This window comes from Microtus oregoni, unplaced genomic scaffold (genome assembly GCF_018167655.1).
Source record: "Microtus oregoni isolate MIOR12 unplaced genomic scaffold, Mior012 000038F_ref0000394, whole genome shotgun sequence".
NCBI lineage: Eukaryota > Metazoa > Chordata > Mammalia > Rodentia > Cricetidae > Microtus > Microtus oregoni.
Window position 1 is genome coordinate 2815262 of NW_024543097.1, and position 14048 is coordinate 2829309.

The 14048-nt window shown below is 42.3% G+C and overlaps 1 protein-coding gene across 1 annotated transcript in view; it reads right to left on the reverse strand.

Annotated features, from left to right (window-relative positions):
- Positions 1-1162: 1162 nt before the first annotated feature.
- Positions 1163-14048, reverse strand: part of LOC121433451 (nuclear body protein SP140-like protein) — a 55260-nt gene continuing 42374 nt past the window's right edge. Inside the window, exons 15-19 of the mRNA XM_041631873.1 lie at positions 5139-5248; positions 4329-4434; positions 3976-4053; positions 3643-3786; positions 1163-1763 (exon numbers count right to left, since the gene is read on the reverse strand). Of these exons, the coding sequence (XP_041487807.1) occupies positions 1665-1763; positions 3643-3786; positions 3976-4053; positions 4329-4434; positions 5139-5248 (537 nt within the window). The 3' untranslated portion in view covers positions 1163-1664. The remainder of the gene's footprint in view (positions 1764-3642; positions 3787-3975; positions 4054-4328; positions 4435-5138; positions 5249-14048) is intronic.

Sequence of the window (14048 nt, forward strand, 5' to 3'; positions counted from 1 at the left end):
CTGCTACAATGCGTGGCATTTAAGACTATTGCTTCCTTGAATTTCCTTGAATCTAAAATTGGCATAGGAGTCCAGTTAGATGTAATAGAGCCTCTGTCATCTGGCAAGTCCTGTAAGGTTACTGGATATATTAAGGTTGGTTGTTTGAAAACATTAGGCTGTTCCTCTCTATTCTTACAATGCAACACTGACATTAGTTCTCCATTCAATTCCTCTGTCTTAATTTGAATATCTCTGTGGTCTGTTTTATTAAGTTTTCTGAGGTCTGTATCTTAGCATTCAGATTAACTAACTTGTTGGTCATAAGACAAAAATGATAAAGCTGATAATGTTTATAATTGATATTACATGAATCCTATCAAAATTAGATATCCTCTTATTTAATCATTCCATTTTCAAACTGTCCATCATATTATCATACAGAGACACAAATTCCTTCTCATGGTGTTTCCCATTTTTTAATGTGTTAAAAAAAAAACTCTCTCTTTTAACTAATTCCTCTCTTTAAGAACTTCCAATTGTCTTACCAAAGCTGCCGATGATGTTGATGAAGATGTGAGGCTGATTGCTGCTGTGTAGAACAGTAAAAGCCTGACTGGATTTCAAGGCAGCCACCTAGTTTGGCAGCATCCCAAAAAGGGAGTTCAGGGAGAGCCCTCCAGGAGAGGAAAAAAGAAAACCTAGCTATTAGGGCAGTGACTCTGGCCGCTTGTTGCTCTGGCCTATACCAGTGACTGTAATGCCACAGGCAAAAGGCTTTATTGTGAATTTGTATGCCAAGTGCTGGCACCAAATGTAACATGAATAATAAAATCCAGAGAGAGATATTGGGGTTCAACCTGAGGATCAGAAAAGCCAAGCATCCAGCCACTGGCTCTTACCTCTACCTCAGACTGAAGTGGACAATACTGCCTCCAGTTATCCTCAGATAGAGACTGAGACTGAGACCTGTCTCCTTCCATCTTATATTCCTCTTTGTTGCTGGCATTAAAGGCGTGCATCACCACTGCCCAGTGTTTATGGCTAACTGCTATGGCTGCTGGGAACAAAGATGTTTGCAACCACTGCCTGGCCTGTATGAATAAGTGTGGCTGCTTTGCACTGATCTTCAGGCAAGCTTTATTTATTAAAACACAAATAATATACCACAATATAAGGCCTTTTTAAAATTTTATTTGGTGAATTGTTTATTTGCTCTTTAACTAGGACCTTGCTTTATTACCAAAGTCACTGAAACTCACGATGTAGCCCAGGCTGGCATCACATTTGCAGCTATCCTCCTGCCTCAGCATTCCAAGGGCTGGGACTACAGGAGTGTCTCACCACATGAGTTGACATCTTGGAGGATAATGGTTAGCTATGAAGTGCTGTCAGGAACATATGTGTCACAGGGGAAATTGGGCCAGGCCATCTGGAGACTGCCTCTAGCCTAGATCCTTGGGGAGCAAAGAACAGCAACCTATCACACCCTTTGTTCCCGCTGGAGGCAGGGGGGGTGGACCACAAGACCAGGAGGTGTAACTCCCATTTGCAGCTGTCCCCATGTGACCCAGAGAATCCCCTGGAGATGATGGCATCGGTAAAGAATGTTCACTACTACAGATAGGAAGACCTGGCAGGAAAAGGACATGGTGCCAGGACACCAGCAACATCTGTGACATCAGTCAACTGTTTTCATTTGTGTCCTGAATAGCAAACACTTCCTTGAAATTCTTCTCAAACTCAGACTCCAGTCTAAGTCCCATTTGGCCAAAGTTATGGTCCTAGAAAACAACAAAGGCAAGAATGATGGTACTCATTCTCAGTGAGAGAACCATCTCCTCAGCATGTCTAACCTCTGATGGAACCTGTTCACTTCATGGTCTAGTCACATGTAAGTTAACTCAGACTTTGCTATTTCTGAGAATCATGTCTCTATAAAGTAACAAGCAGAAACATTTTCAGATTGGGGAGTTGACTCAGTGGGCAAATGCTTGCCACACAAGTGTGAATACCTGAGTTCAGATCCCCAAAACCCATGGAAAAGTTCATGTGGTAACACACATCAGTAATTCCACCACCACAGTGGTGACAAAAGGATTGTCTCAACATGATGATATGTGAAAAACACCCACGGTTGCCCTCTAACTTGATCCTCATGTGTAGTATGACACAAATGCATCTGCATTTACACATGAACACACACACCCATGTATACATATATATCACACATGTCCATACACACACATATATATTTAAACTAGTGTGAAGGTTTCCAAAAAATGGTCACCACAGGGAGTGGCACTATTAGGAGTTGTGGCTTTATTAGAGTAGGTGTGGCCTTGTTGGAGAAAGTGTGTCACTGTGGGCCCATTTTGAGCTCTCCTATGTTCAAGCTACATCCAGTTAGACACATATTCCTTCTGCTGCTGTGAATCAACATGTAAAACTCTCAGCACCTTTTCTAACACCATGTCTGCCTGTGTATCATACACCATGGTGTTAGTGAACTAAACCTCTGCAACTGTTAGCTAGCTCTAAATAAGTTTTCTTTTAGAAGAACTGCATGCTCATGCTGTCTATTCACAATGATAGAAACCTTAACTAAGACAACTAGGATCTAGAGAAATAGCTTGGTGATCATGAAGGCTGCTGTAACATTAGCTTTGGGGGATCTGAGGTCTCTGACCTCCACAGGTAACTACACTCACATGCACATACACTGTGACATTTCTGCCAAATGCACACACACACACATGTGCAAACACACACAGAGAGAGATTAAAAACTTGTGCCATCACACTTTGTGTTGTGAAATAATCTTTTTTACACTCTGAAGATGTGACTCTGTACTAGTTCAGCTACCTAACGTGCCTTCTGATTGGTTTACTAAAGAGCTGGATGGCCAACAACTAGTCAGGAGAGGATAAGAGGGGACTTCTGGGAAGACATGGGAATGAGAAGAAGGGCGAGGGATTCTTCAGCCAGATGCAGAGGAAGTCATATTCACATTACTGGTGAGAGGTAATAAACCATATGGCAGAACATAAATTAATAATTTAATCTTTAATAATTTAAGCCTTAAGAGCAAGTGGGAAAAAAAACCCTAAGCTAATGTCAACCTTTCATAATTAATAATAAGTCTCCATGTCATTATTTGAGAGCTGGTGGGCCACAAAAGCCTGGCCACATGTATTTTAAAATACATATATTTTCAAAGAAACAAAAAAGAAATACATATATTTTTTAAAAAATTAATCAATTAATAGAAATAAATGCCCTTGTCGGGGGACATTGCAGCTTAATTGTCCTCTTTCTGGTCCTCTAGCCTTATAGACTGGGAAGGAAAAGAGCTCTGTGGTGCTGGCGACCTTTCTGTTAGTGAAACATAGTATTCATGTTAAATCAAAAAGAGAAATATTGTTCACCTCCAGACTTTTTTTCCCTTTGAGATAGGGTCTCATACTATAGACAAGGCAGGCTTTGAACACAAGACAATTCTCTTCCCTCAGCCTTTGAAGGCTGTAATCACAGGCATGCCCCACTGTGTCTGGCACTCTCTGACTTCTTGCTTATGCAACCTCATTACAGGTACCAGAAATTAAGGAAAGAGTAACCAACCCAGTGGAAAGAAAATGAGATGCAGGCAGAGAGGGTGCTGACCTTGAACGTGGTCCTGTGGTTCTGGAAGATGAGCCTCATGTCTTGCACAAACTCTTTCACGTGCGAGTATTTTCTCCCTTTAAGCTTTTTCTTGATCAAGTTCAACCACATAGGTTCCATTATACCCACAGATGTCTCTCTAAACTGGTGACAGAAATAACAATGGGAGAGTGATGGACATGGCTCAGCTTACCTTCCACAGGGCTCTAGAAAGGCCACAGAAACAACAGAGTCTGTGGTCCTGGGAGATTGTGATCCCAATCCCACAAATGTCCCTCACATTCATGAAACATCATAGTAGCCAGTGATGGGAGGCTCACCACCATTACTTACATAATAATAATATGGCATCTTGGAGAAAAAGGAACTCTCAGAACAGCAGTAGACTCTCAAGAGGACAAATTCACACTTCTGCGAGAAAAGAACACTTAGTCAAAGTGACTTATTAAGACAGAATCCATACACATACCCAGGAGAAAGGCACCACTCAGACATATCTGGAATGTGCCCCAACACGAGTGTCTCTTGGTTACAGACTTATAAAGGCTGAGTTAGTTCTTCAGCCAATGGGTTGTGCTGTGACAGCAGCGTGATGGAATGTGGATTGGGGAAGCAGGCTCCATTGCTGCTGTTCTTCTGTGCTCTTCCAGGGGAAAGGAGAAAGTGTGGGGTTCACAGGGACTCACCAACTGCTCCTGGGGCGCCATCTGCCTCTGTAGTACCTCAGATTCTGGATGAGTCTGTTGGCTTCCTAAGGACTGCATCCTGCAGAAGATGCAACTCCATGGTGTCCTGAAAAGTTGAACATGAAGTGAGTAGGGGACAAGACCTGAAAACAGCGATTGTTGTATGCCTGCCACTGTGCTTTCAGAATGGCTGGTGATGTCATCTGGGGGAGAGGTCCCTGGGCTCTGAGCAACCCCATGTAGGATCTTAAGCTGCCATTACTCCCATCAGAGTTGTGGTAGGAGCCAGTCCTTGGAAAAAGTGGGATTTATGGTCAGTGGGGGAAACCACATTTCTGGTTTCTGGGAGCAGAGAGGCTAGGCTATTAGGTCTGTACATAGAAGATGGTCTTCCACAAATTCTTGGAACTTTAGACCTTGATTGGTCCATTACAACCTGGGTAAATGTGGGTCGTGGTCATATTTCCTTCTTTTATGAATAAATATAAAACAAAAGAACTTGGCATATGCCACTCTCAATCCTTGCACAAGGGGCTCTGGTGAACACCTTTGAGGAAAAGGCAGTAGTTAGTCTGTAGACAAAGGGTCCAGCCTTTGTAACAGAAGAGAAGCTTCCCCTAACACAGAGAATATCAACCTTTTGCTGACAGCATCTAGAAACAGCTCTCTGCATCTTCCTGTTTGGTGTCTGTTAGTAAGAGCTCTTGCTTACCCCCTGTTGAGGCATAAGTTCACAATCTACAAAGGTAATGTGTGTGACAAGGAAAGAGTGTCTAGGAGAAGACAGAATGGGGACCACAACTCACTTACTTCTCAGCCTCCACCGCAGGGATGTGACACTCCTCATGGAAGGCTCTGGGGCAAGTGTCACAGCAGAAGAGCAACCCTACATTCTGGCACACCTCGCATTCATCTGAGTTCTGCATGTAGAGAGTAGAACATTTACATCATTGAGAGATGAGACCCACAGAGCCACTACTGTGGCAATCCTCGACGTGTGGCCTTTACATGAACCTGCAAGAGCATGGATGCTTCTTCCTGGAACACTAAGGAACAGCTTGGAATGTAAATTGCAGAACAAGACTTGCTGCTCTTCAGTAATGTTTGATGGAAGGAAGCCATGAACCAATCCTAAAACAATCTTTCTTGGAAAACCAAAGATCCTGACACAGAAAGACTAGCAACAAAACAAGATTTTACATAATCTGACTAATTTTTCTATCATATACAGAAAATGAGTTTCTGAAATAAAATATTAAGTCCATTTTTCCATACAGCAATGGCATCAACTTATCAAAAGGAGATGTACTAGGAATCTAATTGGATGGAGAATAATCTAAGAGAATATCACATCCTGTAATTGAGCATGAACACGCAATGAATTGAAGAAAGGGTCTGTAGAAGAGTATTTTAGACAGTGGGTTCTATAACTAGAGAGCCCTGAGCTAGTGGTAGGGACTCTGAGAAGACAAGATATGAGTGCAAATGACCAGCCAAGTGGGTACAAAGCAAAGGACTCTATGGCTGTTGGAATCTTATAGAAGATTCCACATGACCCAAGAAAATGCACATGTAAGGCCTGGAGTCACCATCTCTAAAATCCAAAGTCTGTAGTCATGGCCACCACCCAGGGTGGAGACTAGAATGGTTTTATTTGTGAACCTTTGAGCATGTCTAGTAGAGATTATATTAATTACAGTTAGACCTGCGTACTGTGGGTTCCTGGAGTGTTGCGTGGAGAAAGTGTAGTGATCATAAACACACATTAACTCTGTGCTCTGTGCTCCTGCTGGTGGATGTGATGGGAGCAGTTATTTTATGTTTCTCCCACCTTGACTCCCCTGCAAGGATGGCTCTGCCATCATGTTCTTGAAACATTGTAGTGTGGAGCGGCGGGTCACTTCCCGCCACCCGGCTCCTGCATGGCTAGCTTTATCCAAAATAATTACATGTAAACTGTATTCTTTTAAACACTGCTTGGCCCATTAGCTCTAGCCTCTTACTGGCTAATTCTCACATCTTGATTAACCCATTTCTATTAATGAGTGTACCACCACAAGGTGGTAGCTTACCAGGAAGATCTTAACCTGCATCCATCTTGGAGAGGAGAGCTATGGCGACTGTCTCATTTCCCTTCTTCCCAGCATTCTGCTAGGTCTACTCCACCTATCTAAATTCTGCCCTATCAGTCCAAGCAGTTTTCTTTATTAATTAACCAATGAAAGCAACAGATAGATAAAGACACTCCTACGTCAAAACACAAAAGAGATCTCTGTTCTATGAAAGAGAAAAACCTCCCCAAATCAATGGAGTTTGGACTTTTTTCCAGGTCTAACACAGAGAGCTTTTAGTCAAATTTGGCATGGTCACATCTGATGAGAACAACAAAAGCCCAGCCACATTTGATTTTTATCTCCACTTGTTGTGTATTTGGGGACTTTTAATATTTGTACATATGGTCTGTATTCTTTCAATTATATTTTAAATAAATGCTGATTGGCCAGTAGCCAGGGAGGAAGTATAGGTGGGACAACCAGACAGGAAGTACAGGTGGGTCAATGAGAACAGGAGAATTCTGGGAAGAAAGAAGTCCTAGTCTGTAGTCCTGACCCAGCCACAGAAGAAGCAAGATGTGAGTGCCTTGCTGAATAAGGTACCAAGCCACGTGGCTAACACAGACATGAACAATGGGCTAACATAAGTTATAAGAATAAGTAAATAAGAAGTCTAAGCTACTAGGCCTATCAGTTTATAACTAATGTAGATTTCTATGTTATTTCTTTGGGATTTAATGACTGCAGGAACTGGGCAGGTCAGAAAACCTTACACAACACATATTGGGAATATTAAATTGATGTTAAATATTTTATGAATCATTTATGCCTTCTCCCAGGAGTACTGCTTCTAAACTTCCCCAGGAAAGTCTTGAACATACTACCTCTCTGCTTATAGGGAAATATCCTTATCTACCTCCAAGGTCTTCCTTGAGGTTGTGACATACATAAAAAACCAGAGGTCTCTTTATGAGGCTATGAGATATTGTTAAAGCATCTATTCCTGTAGTTACTCAGCACCAAGATAATAAAAACAAAGTAACCTTAAAAAGGTCAACAAAATTTGGTGGGTTAGAGGAGTTGACCACAGATCAAGCCTCTTCCCACTGTACACTCTGATAATTACGTGGCACATACAACAACAAAGTTAGATTATCTGAAGTTATACTGATTGTCAAAGTATGGACTGAAGTGATGATAAAAAGAATGAGATGTCAGGATCTCCTTTCTTAGAAAAGTTAGCAATACAGTGTCACTGTGGTGTAGTGTGACCAAGGAACAACAGAATGTCAGGATTAGATATATAGACAAATATAGAAATATAAAATATAAACATTGTATTATACCAGAATTTGAATTATAACTGCAGCAGTTTTGGCCTGAAGACTTATCTTGGGATGCCTCTAGGTTCTTAAAAATTGAGTTATAGGGTTAATGAGTAAAAATAACTCTTTTTTTTTAATGATGTCAAATCATGAGAGATAATGAATGGAAATGATAACTCTGTTCTGTCATTGTTTATGAATGATGACTAAGAGATGAGCAAAAGGAACTAACACACATGTCCCAAAAAATTTGATATGCTCTATGTTTTGGAACAACATGAATATATGCCTGATTACTAAATTCTGCATAAACAAAGACGCACTTTGACTGAGAGTCAGGCAGGCTGCAAGATTCTCCTGACCACCATGGCCTGGCTTACCTTCTTCCCTAGCCAACTCCTAACATCCTCTGCTGGGACCTGTCTACCACCAGGGATGGCCTCCGGCACAAATTCAGTTTTCATCTAGAGAAGTTCAATTTTGACAGTATTTGTAACTGGTTACTACAAACTAAGGTCTGTTTATTAAAACCAATAGGCTGTATAGAGCAATGCTGAAGAGAGCAATGCATATCCACCATATGGTACATAAATACACGTGTGCTCAAGGTGTTTAAGCGGTTTATGTCTGAACCACTGCTGTGCAGAAAGCGTGGCACAACACCAACATTAAGGCTCAGTATTAGACACTGCCTGGATAGCAAGGAAACTTAGATGTTCTAAGTGGAGTGTGTGGATTAAGGCACCCACTCGGGACATTAAGGCAGAAAAATCATGAGTTTGAAGACAAGTTGAAACCTCTGTACCAAAAAAACACATAACTGAAACGGTCTAAAACAATCTATAAGTTCTCCGCACTCTCCTTCTATGGGTGAAGTCCCTTAACTAGCAATCCCTATCATTCATGATTGACAGGTTACAGTTCACTGTCACCCAGAGAACTATTCAAATGGGTATCTCACATCCTCCCTTGGGAAGCTGGTGGACCTTTCCTATGGTCAGTTTTGACACAGGAATCAGAAAGTGTCTGAGTTCTCATGGACAGGAGCACATGGGTTACTGGTGCCACCTTCAGAAAGAATGGTGACAGTTGGAGAACTGGGTGGCAACTCTATGCCCATATAGATAACTCCCATGGTGGAGCATTCCAGGAATTTAGGCACTGGAAAGTTGAGACAGGAGGATCAGGAGTTCAAGGCCAACCTTGGCTACGTAGTGACTTTGAAGTCATTTGAGCCTACATAAGATCCTATCGCAAAAAAAAAAAAAATCAAAAAAGATGAAAGAGAGGGAAAGGAGGAGAGATGATGTGAAAGAAAAATCACCCATTGTAGTCCATGGGCTATTGGGAAAATTCTACCTTCTTGTCACCGTCTGAAGGACAAACACGAGACTGACCTGAGTACTGGTCCACCACTGAGTGAATGGTGGGAAGAAGAGAAGTAGGGAAGGTGAGAGGGTCAACCAATCTGTGCCCTCCACCATCTCTGCCTTTAGGAGAAGCCTGACCTGAGGTATCAGTATTCTTGGTTTTGCTCTATCACCTAAACTACTGGACCACTTTCCTTCCTGGGTCCTTCTCCTCTTCCTCCTCAAGAAACAAAGATTGAAGTTCCTTAGATTTCCATCCTTGGCCACATTCTGTCCATATGATCAGAGGTACTCTCCAGCTGCAGGCTTCCCTTGGTGTCCTCGGCTTCAGAGTGTCTCATCTCTCCTCTGTACCTCTACGTGTCCTAATGCTCAGCAATGTCTCCTCCAAAACCCCCTAGATGCACCTCAAACTCATCAGCTAAACTTTAGCCATCATCCTGCTGCACCCTTCTCTTTCTTTGACATTTCCATTTTAGAAAACATGCTTCATACACCTCAAACTTAGGAGTCCATCCTGCTTCTATGCCATCTCCCATTTCCCAAATCTATCCAGTTTCTTGTCCTCAAGAACGCTAATTATTAAGTTTATTTCAAATTTTGCTTTGTTTACCAAGATCCACAAAATACAAGGATGCTGGTGAGTGCAAAACATTGACAGGACTGGAAGGATTAGGATGACTTTTCTTGGTTGTCAACTTAACTATATCTGAGATGAACTACAGTCCAGAAATGGAGGACACATCTGTGATTCGAATCTTGAGGCAGGAAGACAACATGCCTTTGATCAGGATTTTGAGCCAGAAAGACACAGACATTTAATCCAGATCATGAGGTGGGAGGATACATCTTTAATCTGGACCACAGCTTCTGCTGGGAGCCTATATAAGGACAATGGAAGAAGGAAGAGATCATCCATTCTTCTCTTCCTGCCTTGCCTGCACATCCATTCCTTCACTGGCACTGGAACCTACTTCTTTGGGGTTCCAGCATATACAGAGGACCAGCTGAGACACCCAGCCTCATGGGACTGTGCAACTACTAGATTCAGGACTTTCCATTTACAACTAGTCCTTGTTGAATTACTTAGACTGCAGTCAGTAAGTTATTCCAATAAAGTCCCTTTTTGTGTAGATAGATAGATAGATAGATAGATAGATAGATAGATAGATTCTTTCCATGAATTCTATGACTCTAGAGAACTCTGACTAATACAGATTTTGGTGCCAGAGTGGTTCTACAAAACAGAAATAGAAGGATGAATCTTTTAAGTATCTAGAATAGGTTTTGTTAATTCACCAGCCCCTTCAGGTACTGAAGCCTCTCCAGAGGCACTCCATCTCCTGGGAGCTCAAAAAGTACTGAAAGCCAATAGTGTGAACTGTGTTACAAACTTAAGAATATAAATGCCCTTGACTATCTAGATTAAGCAATTGTGAGTGGCAAAGGATTTGGTGACCCTATATATGAAACTTTTTACAGTTTGCATCCCTGGATAAACTGATAAAAGGATAGGAATGAGCTCTACAATAAAATTAATCAATTTCAGAATGCAGTGAAGGACAATGAACTTAAAGCTGACCTGCTCCAGATGTGGACAAACAGTCTAAAAGTTTCTATGTGTGCCTTGGAAGAGAATCTTCCCGCCAGTAGCCACAGAGCTCAAGTTGGGGGCAAACTGAATCTCTTATAAGGTTGCCTGAATTAGAGTCTGAATCCAATTTTTAGTCTCAGGGGGTCACAAGAGGAAGTAAGGATGTCAATTGGTAAATAATGGGATCCTATATCTTGGGGTGGGGTTGTGTGTAGTAATATGGGGCGACGGGGCTGCATTCCCAGCACCCCGGCCACCTGCCCGGCTAGCTTATGCCCGAAATAACAACACACAAACTGTATTCTTTTAGACACTGCTTGGCCCTTTAGCTCTAGCCCTTACTGGCTAATTCTGATATCCCAATCAACCCATCTCTAATAATCTGTGAGCACCGGTCTTACCGGGAAAGGTTCAGCATTTCTAACCTGGCGGCTTGCTTCATCGCGTGCGTCTGCCCGGGAGCAGAGCATGGCATCTCTCTGAGGCGTCTGCTCCCGAGAGGAGAGCTGTGGAGTCTGAGATCACTTCCTCTTCCTCCCAGCGTTCTGTTCTGTTTACTCCTCCCACCTATCTCTAACCAATGAGAGCCAAGCAGTTTCTTTTTATTTAACCAATGACCTTCCTCCATCAGTTGTGTGGGAAGAACCTACTGAAGTTGAGAACTTTGAACCCTCAGATTCTAAAGGGTTTATCTCACCTGAAGGAGTAGTACTCTCAACCCCACCCTTTCACCTTTTACTGAGGTAATCAATCCTTCAGTGTCTGCTAAACAAGCAGTGACTTTCTCTAAAAGAAATGCCAAGCAAGACAATACTGATATCCCTCAAGGCCTACCAGTAATTGCCTCTAGACCTATAACCAGACTCAAGGCAAAGCAGGCTCCTAGAGCAGATGTAGAAAATGTAGTCTGTGAAAAAATGTGCTACACTACTAAGGAGCTTAAGGATTTTGCTAATTCATTCAAGCAGAAATCTGGGGAATATATATAGATATAGATCTTAAAAGTGTGGGATAATAGTGGAAGGAGCATAAAACTGGATTCAGCTGAGTTTATTGGTAGGGGCCCACTAAGTGGAGATTCTAGGTTTAATATGGAATATCACACAGTTAAAACAACCTACTGCAGTTCTGTTTGACCTGTATAAGTTGAAAAATCCTCAAACATAGAAAAGGAAGGCTACATTTGGTCATGGCAAAAGGCAATCCTGGCCAGTGATGTGAGATTACTTTCTGTATGCTGTGATTATCATTAATGAATAAAGAAACTTCTTTGGACCTATAGCAGGGCAGAAGTTAGGTAGGCAAGGAAAACTGAACTGAATGCTGGGAGAAAGAAAGAGGAGTCAATAGAGAAGTCACGGAGTCTCTGTTGGAGACAGACAAGCTGAAACTTTGCTGGTCGGCCATGACCTTGTGGTGTTACACAGAATACTAGAAATGGGTTAAATTAAGATGTAAGAATTAGCTAATAAAAAGCAAGAATTAATGGGCCAAGCAGTGATTTAATTACTACAATTTCTGTGTAGTTTTTTCGGTTTTGGGCAGCTGAAATGAACAAGCGGGCCCTCCTTGCAACAAACCCTGAAAGATATTGGTGAAGGAAAATCTTCACAGTGGGCAGAACTTCAGGCAGTAAATGTGGTATTACAATTTGTTTGGAGAGATGGCCAGATGTGCAATTGTTCACTGATTCATGCATGGGCTGTAGCCAATGAATAGTCAGGGACTTGGAATGTGCATGATTGGAAAACTGGTGAGAAAGACATCTGGGGAAGAAGTATTTGGATAGAGCTATCCAAAGGGCAAACGATGCAAAGACACTTGTGTCCCATGTAAATGCCCATCAAAAAGTGACTTTAGCTAAGGAGGAGTTCAATTATCAGGTAGTGGTCAGCCTCTTTCCCCAGATATTCCTGTCATTGCCCAATGGGCCCTTGAACAAAGAGGCCATGATAACTGAGATGGCGTTATGGCTGGGCTCAACAACATGGGCTTCTGTTCACCAAGGCTGACTTTGCTACAGCTGCTGCTGAGAGTCAGGTCTGCCAACAGCACACCAACGTTGAGTCCCAGCTATGGCACAATTCTCTGGGGTTGATGGGGGAGAGTCTTCTGTTTTGTGTTAATTTCATTGGTTAAATAAAGAGACTGCCCTGGCCCTTTAATAGGACAGAAAATTATGTAGGCAGAGTAAACAAAAAAGAATGCTGGGAGAAAGAAGCTGAGTCAGTGAGTCGCCATGGTTCTCCCACTCCAGACAGATGCAGGTTAAGATCTTCCCTGGTAAGCCACCTCGTGGGCTACACAGATTATTAGAAATGGGTTAGATTAATATGTAAGAGCTAGCCAATAAGAGGCTGGAACTAATGAGCCAGGCAGTGTTTAAAAGAATACAGTTTCCGTGTAATTATTTTGGGGCATAAGCTAGCCATGCGGGCGGCTGGGTGCCAGGGACGCATCCCGCAGCTCCCTATTACAACAGAGTGGCAGCCAATGTGGGGCAACAATTTCTCGGGTCTACTCTGCTTGCCAGAGGCAAGCAAGCGCTCTCATCTAAGAGAGGCTTCCTGACTCAGCTTTAGCTGCAAAGCTTGCAGCTCTTTTAAGAGGTCCTGCCTCGAAACACTTAAACGGTGTTGACAAAAATCTGAACGCATGCTTTTCGGTTTTCAGCCATAGCAGGAAAAAAGCTGCGCCATTTAAAAATGCTGGCTTTCTGGGTCATCCTGCCAGGACAAACTCTGACTGTTTGAGGCAGGAGGGCTGACTACAGAGAGAGGACTTGTGTGTTGTCTGTGGACATAATGCTGCAACTTACTTGCTGGCAGGGACCTTGAAATGCCATAGAGTTATGGCAGTAAACATGGCTACAGCCAGTACCTCAGCCATGAGGATGGAAAGCAAAGGAATGGACTGGATCTAGCTGGCAAAGCCATGGCTTTAATCCTACTGATATTGCTTGCTAAATTAAGGACTCATGTGGTCAAAAAAGAGACATATAGAGTAAAAGAAAGATTCAAAGTCAAAGAAAATGTTTAAATGGTTTACAGTGTGTTAAAAATATATGCATGCTAAACATTAAAGTTCTTAAAGTAAAAAGCAAATTAAAAAGGGAAGAAAGAGAGTAGTTGGGTATGGTAGTACACACCTTTAATCCCAACACTTGGGAGGCAGAGGGAGATTGACCTCTGTGACTTCAAGGTGTGATAGCACATGCCTTTAATCCCAGTGCCCAGTAGGCAGAGACAAACAGATCTCTGTGCGTTTAAGGTGTAGTAGTGCACACCTTTAATCCCAATGCCTGGGAGGCAGAGACAGGTGGATCTCTGAGAGTTCAAGGACAGCCTGGTCTACAGAGTTATTCCAGGTCAAAGATA